Genomic DNA, 8,133 nt, shown 5'->3' with positions numbered 1-8,133 from the left:
AACAAAAAAATACTGATTGCTCATAGTGCCCTGTCCAAGGAAAGCCTTGAGGAATGGTTTTTGTCAGAATAAAAGGCACAGGAAGGCTCTGTTTCAGGTTAGCCTTCGCAGTACTGAGTATTGGCGCTGGCTTCCAGGCGGTGCCGCAGCCCATCGGGGTGGGAGCAGGCGGGAGGCGCTCCGGGCACGGAGCATCCCGGCAGGCGCTCGGCGGGGATGGCGCGCACCGGGGCGAGCCCGCGACCCGCCCGCTGGGCCGGGGTTCCCGAACGCGTTTCCGTGCTCAAGGGAACGGCGGGCAAAGGCAGAGATGGCGTTGGTGCGGCCGGTCGGGCCGGAACCCGCTGCCGGTGCTCCCAGAGGTAGATGGTCCAAAACCGGTCTGCCCGAGCCTGGCGCCGAAGGCTTTGTAGGGGCTCGTTCTCTGCGGGACGGCGCCGTCCGAGGAGCAAACGAGGGCCCGGGGTATCCGGGTATCCCGCAACTTTTCCCCGCGGCCGGCGGCGCCCGCGGCTCCCGCTCCCGCGCCCGCCCCGCTGCGCGCCCGCGGAGGCGCAGACCGCCCGCCAGGGGGCGCGCGCCGGCCGCCCCTGGGAGCGCGCAGCGGGCGCGGAGCGGTGCGCGGGTCTCCGCGGGCGCGCGGCCCCCGCCCGCCGCCGCTGCCAGTGATGTCATGGGGCGGCGGCGGCGGCGGCGGCGGCGGCGGCGGCGGCGGCGGCGGCGGGGGGGGGCGGGGAGGAGGCGGCACTGCAGCTGCATGTGTCTGTAGCGGCGGGGCCGGGGCGTCGTCATCTGCATTCACATGGGGGCGGCGCCGCCGGCCTCCGCCTGAAGCCCCCGCCGGGGGAGACACAAAACCCACGCGAGGCGCGGGGCGCCGCGACCCCCGCCCGCCGCCGCCATCGCCATGAATTCGGCGGAGCAGACCGTTACGTGGCTGATCGCCCTGGGCGTGCTGGAGTCGCCCAAAAAGACCATCTCCGACCCCGAGGGCTTCCTTCAGTCCTCCCTGAAGGACGGCGTGGTGCTGTGCCGCCTGCTCGACCGCCTGCTCCCGGGCACCATAGACAAAGTAAGTGCCCGGCGGCCCCCGCCCCGCCGCCCTTTGTGCGGCCGGGCCCGCCGCCCCCGGCCCCGCCCGCGCCGCCCCCCGCGCCGGAGGGGGGACCCCGGGCCCGGAGAGGGCGGCGGGGGGCGGAGCGGGGCCGGTCCCCCTCGGGGCCGGGGAGTGCGGGGAGCGGCGGCCGGGCTGGAGGGGCTTCCCCCCTGAGGGGCCACTGTTGTGCGAGTGCTGGACAAACGCTCCGCTCGCCAAAGCGGAGTCCTGGCTGTGCGCGGGAGATGCGCTCATTTTGGGGGTGCGCTGTGGACCCTTCCTTGCGTGCCACGAGCCGGCTGCAAAGTTATCTACGCAACTGCTGGAACAGCCGGTGCCTCACCTCGCTGGGGAGGTGATTCAGCTCATCCCTTCCAGCCTCTGAAGGACATTTTAGCGTTTGATGCTTAGTTTTCTTGAAGGCTGTTTTAGCGTTGTTTGGGTCCTTTTACTGTTCGGTAGCCTGTGGAAAAAAATCTCATCGTTTTTTGGGGGGGCTGACAAAACGGGTTACAGCCCTAGTTTGCGTTGTGTTTGAAGAAAATGTACTCTGTCAGGTAACTTTTATGTGTTCTGTGTACGTACGTAATTCCTGTCGTAGCTCAGCCAGAGGGAGAGGGGTTTGGTTGTGCCTCCAAACTTGGGACAGTTCCGTTGTCTCACCTGACGTTCAATAACGTAGTGCACACAGGAGATCCCCGTATCTGCAAAAAACTTTCCTCGTGTGCCAGTCTAAGGTAGTGAAGAGAAGATTGATGAAGGTCATCTGTTATGATGATGGGATGACTCCTTGCTTGAAAATAAAACGGTATTTTTCACCTTTTGCAGCTGGCAGAGTACTCCAATCATTGGAGCCTGCTGACAGTGGGCTTTTGTTACCTTTTGTGGCTCTATTTCAAGTAGTTCTCAGACCCACAAAGTTGTAACCAGTGCCTTGAGCTCAGTAGGACCCTGGACTGAGCTGTCCCCCTCGGTTCTTCAGTTTCCCACTCCCTGGGGTTGTTACTGTTTTGTGTTGTGCTGTAGCGTGGAGGTCTTGGCTCTGGACTGGAGTCCCATTCTGCAGATGTAGTAGATCATTCCTGCCTCCCAAATCCGCAGGTACATTGGGAGGTTGCGTGGGGATATGGAAACCCCACAGGAGCCCACAGTGCTCTTGGCGGGTGATGGAAGTGATGAGAGCAGGCACAGTGTGTCAGTGAGTGTGTGGGTAACTCAGGGACCACCGTGGTGGCCATGGGGCTACCTGGGACAGCTGAAACCTCTGCCAGCTTTCCCCACCACCATTTCCCCCTAAGTGGCTGTTCAGGCAGCTGAAGAGGATGTCGCTGCTCCCAAGGGACTGTAGTTTTGTGGAGGTGGTACATGAGGTGCAAACTGCTGTCCAGTGCACTGGGCTGCGGAGTGTGGCTCCAGAGCAGGTAAATGTCCTGTTCTGCCGTCCGGGGTGACACGTGTGACGTGGGGCTGGGGGTAAGTGGGGGCTCCTCCGCCCAACTATCCACTGGCTCTGACAGGCTCCGCCCGTGCCTCCCTGTCCCCAGGCTCTTTTGCCTGGTGGCACCAAGCCCGAGGAGGGTTTTGGCAGCCTTTCCCACGCTGCTGCTCCAGGCACGCTCCCTGAGCACCTCTTGGGCTTTGGGTTCTGAGCTTTAGGGCAGGAAAGGTCTTTCCCCTTTGTGTAGATGTCAAGCCTAGTAAAACGGGGTCCTGCACTCAATCTGGGAAAGAGCCTCTACCAAAAAACAAAATAAACAAAAGAGCATAACAGAAATAAGTGTTAAAAGAGTGTTTCCCAACTTAGTGTGCTTCTCTGTTACAGTACAGTTTGGGACAGCTCGGTTATTGAATGAAGGGCTCTCTTTTCATCTCAGAGGACCAAACACTCCTCATGTTCGGGTGGGGGTCCCTTCACAGCACCCATATGCAGAGGAGGGTTGGCAGAGGCGCACAGCTGCCCACAGCCAGCAGGGACACCAGCCTGGGTGTGAAAGGAGCTGTCAGTGGGACTCACGGTGCAGCAGTGCGGGGTTTGCAGCGGGGCTGGGAGGGCAGTGGGGCTGGGAGGGCAGCAGCGCAGGGTTTGCAGCAGGCTGGGATGGCAGCAGGGCTGGGATGGCAGCAGTGCGGGGTTTGCAGTGGGCTGGGAGGGCAGCGGGGCTGGGATGGCAGCGGGGCTGGGATGGCAGCAGGGCTGGGATGGCAGCAGTGTGGGATGGCAGCAGGGCTGGGATGGCAGCGGGGCTGGGATGGCAGCAGGGCTGGGATGGCAGTGGGGCTGGGATGGCAGCAGTGTGGGATGGCAGCAGGCTGGGATGGCAGCGGGGCTGGGATGGCAGCAGTGTGGGATGGCAGCAGGGCTGGGATGGCAGCAGGGCTGGGATGGCAGCAGTGTGGGATGGCAGCAGGGCTGGGATGGCAGCAGTGTGGGATGGCAGCAGGGCTGGGATGGCAGCAGTGTGGGATGGCAGCAGGGCTGGGATGGCAGCAGTGTGGGATGGCAGCGGGGCCAGAGGAACGCTGGCGCCTCGCAGCCGCCCAGCCCTGAGCTCGCCCCGCGTCCTGCAGGGCTGGGACAGGGGGCTGCCCTGGACATCCCTGCTGGCCCTGGATGTCCATCCCTGTTAGTTGTAAGTCTGGGGAGAAATAGCGCTTTAAAATTTTTTTTTTAGGGGGATCTTCGGTTTTGTGAGGGTAACTGTTCTTATTTTCATGGGACATTGACAAAGCACTTTCTAATTGAGATGTCTCTCAAACTCATTTTTCCATCTAACTTTGTAAATATTCTTTTTCTGTAGACTCAGAAGTTATAGTCCATTCCTCTTTCATGTTCTCATCTATGTTATGTCTGAGCGGTTTCCGTGTTACTTTATTCTCTTTCTTCGTTTGTTGGTAAACAGATATAAAATTTACATCCTGTACTGTGCCATGGTATTTTTTCCAAGTCTTTTTGGCTACTACTTTTTGTTACTTTTTTTATACTGAGTGCATTTAAAATGTGAGCCTTTTTATTCCTTATTTGCCCTGAAAGTCTCTAGTTTAAACTGGACATTTTTGAAGTTTAAAAGATACAAGGATGTCCCACAGATGTAGACTGATCCAGTCCTTAAAATCATTTGAGATCATAGCTTTCTATAAATATCTGACATCAGCAGACACTTTGAAGACTTACAGAGCTCATTTTTCTGTAAATACAAAATAGTAACTAAAACCAAAGAGAACATTAAAAAAATTACAAAATATAAATATGAAGGAATGTTTATCAGCTTGGGGTGCTTTTAAAGATGTTTTCTAGAAAATGTTATAAATGTATTTCTTTCTTTCAAAAACAGATTAGAAAGAGGATTCAATATATGCAGGAATGTAGTAATACATTATTTGGCATTTTGTGCTTTTTAAAGCCTCTGGGTACCCTGAGAGTAATTAGGAGGAGATTTTTAATAAATAAACATTGTGCGACCATAAAAGGAATCAAGCACTTGAAGGTCAAAGAACAGAATTTTCATAAGTCGATAAAACAAATTAGTGGGTTTCAAGGCTGGTTAGTATATTCTTTCTTTAGATTGCTGTGTATTTGTATACCAGCATTGCACAGAGCAACCTACAGAGCTTCTTGCCAGGAAGTTTTGGCTGAATTTGTTTACATTACATATCTTGAACAGGAAAGGACAGATATTAAATTGACTAGATTTCTCTAAGTCAGTATGAAAATACCTTGAAAAGTAATGTTGTTACAGACTGTTCCTTTTTTTGGGCTCCCATTTAATGTCATAATCATTCCTTTGCATTTTTAAAGAGACCATGACAGGGTAAAACAAAATAGTTGGGTCAGGCAGTGTGATGGTACTGCACAATAACCTTGTCCTGAACACAGGAAATGAACAAAAGTGAGGGCAATTATTAAAAAAAAACAATGCAAAATCAACAAAACCGAGAACAGCTTCCCCCACCCTGTCCAAACCCAGCTGTCTTAGTTTTTTAAAGCATGGAGATCTATGCTGAAACATGGTTAGTTGATTTGCTCCAGAAGATAGGGAATTGCTGAATTTAAGTAATTTGAATAAAAAAGCCATAATTTCAAGTTAGAGGGTTTCAGCCTTGTGTGGTAAAACTGAATTACTCTGATGGCAGGGAAGGGATCCCCGTGGAAGCATTGCAGTGCAGTTGTCTGCCGCTTAGATGCTTTTCCTCTCAGAGATCATTTTCCAAACAGATTCCTCCATCGCAGACCAGTTTGACCCACTTTCAACGTTGTAAACAGAGATCAGAACTGGAGCGGGAATTTTCCTTGTCATATGAGGCTTCGCGCTCCATTAAGTTTTGTTTGTACTTTTTATTTTTGGTCAGCTGTTCGACAGGGAGCGTCGTTTTGAGGACGGCCCTGTTCTTTTTTTGGGGAGAACGCAGAAGGCGCATCGGGCAATGCGATGCCGCGGCCATTTGACAGCCCGCGGTGCCCCGGCTCGGCCCGGGCTGCTGGAGGGCTCGGCCGCGGCTGGTTCGGGGCTCGGAGCGAGCGGGGTGCGCGGCCGGGCCCCTGTGTCCGATGGAGCATCCCCAGGCGGTGCAGCGGGCATGGGATTGAGCAGGGCAGGAGCTGCTCTGCTGCGCGGGGGAGGCTGAGCCCACACAGCCGCTTCCTCCGGCTGCTCCCGCCGCGCCGAGGTGGGAGACGGGCGGCACGGCCCCGGGAAAACGCACGCAGCTCTCCCTCCTGCTGGATGAGACCTGGTGCACGGCCGAAAGGAAACGGCATCCCCATTCCCTGTGGGGGATTGGGTACCGGCGTTGACATTAATTTGGTTATTAATTGGGGTAGCACCAGAGCTGATGGCAGCAAAGATTAAGATCTTTGTACAAATACATCATACATCTGTATGATTCTCTTTTTAATGACAGAGGTCTTTGGCTAAATGAGGCATTCTGAATTGTGATTTAGGAATAAATTAACCCTTTGTGATTCACAAGGCAAATGAATTGTTGTGTATGAGCACAGGCACTGAGGGTTTGGGCTGCCACATGTGGCAGCCATGTCACCAGCCTTGTCCCCATGATGAGCATGTGCCCCTAGGCTCGGGCAAAGGGAGATTTATGCTCACTTATCTCTCATTTCACTCATAAATATCAGGGCTAAGTATACTTCTCTCCTGTTGTGACAAGGTGTGACCTGAACATGATATTTCTCGTGTTGCGAAGGAAGAAGAAAGGAAAGGTGTTTTGGACCCAGAGTTAATAACAGATGACGATTTTTGTAGCCCAGTATATTTGCAAAGGTATATTCGCTGGTTGAGAGCTGAATGTGGAGCCCAGACAGAGCTTGAGAACATCCCAGCAGCAGTGCAGACATTACTCCTAAGGTGGAAATTTCCAGGTGCTATTTGGCCCAGGGCAACCAACATTTTGGAAGTTCTTCTGGCAGGATGTTGTCACCCTGAAGCCTTGGTGAGGCTGTTTGGGTCTGCCTGGCTGACCCCAAAGGCTGTTCTGCCTTTGCTCACTGAAATCTGTTGGGAAGGTATTGTGGTGGCTGTGTGCAGCAGCAGCAGCAGGGCATCACAGGACAGGAAGCAAAATCTGCATTTCAATGTGCATATGCTCCCTTCCTTCAGCAAGATCCTCCCAGGGAGATTTTTGTGCTTCTGGCAAGAATAATCCGTGCTGGACAGGTGTGCCTGCCATGGCTGCGTGCTCGGGGAACGCTGGTGTGTGTATGAGCACTGCTGCTGCTCCAGGGGGGAAGCACTGCAAGGACGAGAGCCTGGGGAAAAGTTATCCCAAACAAAGTCATTGAAGTGCCTTTTTCCTGAATACATGCTGTTCTCATCAGGGATACTGTGAGTGAGCTTTGTAGGATTCTTTGGTCCTGTTACAGACCTGTCATTGGCCGTGCTACTTCTACTGCCTTGTGAGAGCAGGGATGCAGGAATGCTTTGAAGGAGAATGCCCTTGCTTTTTCTGTCTGTGTACTGGCTCTGGAATTCTGGCAACTGGGATATTATCCAAAGAAATATTGTCTGCCTGTGCTCATTGAGGAAGCAGAGGACTTGTATCTATGTGCACTGCTTTTTTCCTTGAAAACCAGATTCTGTCAGTGCATAAAGATCTGGACTGAGTTAAATATGGGTGTGCCAGATCCTGAGAAGAGGGGGCAATTAAGGAAACTGTTGGCAATTAAATTGTTTTTTGGAAAAATACATGGAAAAATAATGTAGTTCTGCTGCTCTTACTCTCATTAATGCCTGTTCCACAGTTTTTATATGCTTTCTTTCTATGCCTGTACATAATATGGACAAGGAAAATGTTAGCCCTCAGGTGCCCTACTGCTACCCAGGCTATCCTCCAAAAGCTCTGTGTGTGTGGAGAAAAGGAAGCACTGTGGGGATGCCACCAGCATGCTCCCCTCTGGTTACACTGCATGCTAGTGGCTGGTGGCACCACACTGTTTAAGGTTGTAATTCCAGCCTTAGAAAACTGGAAGTCTGGCTTTAAAGTTGAAGTTTGCAGACTAGGTAGGTATGTAAGGGCTTTTATACATACACACACATATATATTTATATATATTATATATAGTATGCATATATATTATTAAAATCTGGCTATCAATCACTGAGGGGAATTCAATATAGATCTTCCTTAAATAAAAATTTAAATAATTTGTTATTCAGCAGCTGTGATTTGAAGGGCTGTAACTTTAAAACCTTTGAAGCATGACAGGGCTTGCAAAAATACTGTGAGCTGGCATCAAGGAAGCAGTGTCTTACACTTTGGCTGGCTGAGCTTTACTCCCTGATCCTCAGCCAGAGTGACACTTCTGCTCTCTCCCTCATTTTGCTGCCTAGAGCAAAGCCATTTTCTCTCCACATCTCTCAGTATGATGTGGTTGCTTCCATTACCCACCACCAGTCACAGAACCATAAAATGGATTGAGTTGGAAGGGACCTTAAAGATCATCTAGTTCCAACAGCCCTGCCATGGGACACCTTCTCCCTTCCTCCACTGGACCAGGTTGCTCAAAACCCCATCCAGCCTGGCCTTGA

At 52.6% G+C, this 8,133-nt stretch overlaps 1 protein-coding gene across 3 annotated transcripts in view; it reads left to right on the top strand.

The window, feature by feature from the left end:
• Positions 1 to 813: 813 nt before the first annotated feature.
• Positions 814 to 8,133, top strand: part of ARHGEF7 (Rho guanine nucleotide exchange factor 7) — a 116,951-nt gene continuing 109,631 nt past the window's right edge. For 2 of the 3 annotated variants that reach the window (XM_054272276.1, XM_054272275.1), the window contains exon 1: positions 863 to 1,072. In XM_054272276.1, the coding sequence (XP_054128251.1) occupies positions 908 to 1,072 (165 nt within the window). In that variant the 5' untranslated portion in view covers positions 863 to 907. Of the gene's footprint in view, positions 1,073 to 8,133 lie in introns of all 3 variants that reach the window. The other variant, XM_054272277.1, reaches the window with a different exon arrangement.

This window comes from Melozone crissalis, unplaced genomic scaffold (assembly GCF_028551555.1).
Source record: "Melozone crissalis strain CALT ecotype California unplaced genomic scaffold, PUWL_Pcris_2 ptg000013l_1, whole genome shotgun sequence".
NCBI lineage: Eukaryota > Metazoa > Chordata > Aves > Passeriformes > Passerellidae > Melozone > Melozone crissalis.
Note: the sequence above shows the minus strand (reverse complement) of the source record. Positions and strands in the feature narration are given on the sequence as shown.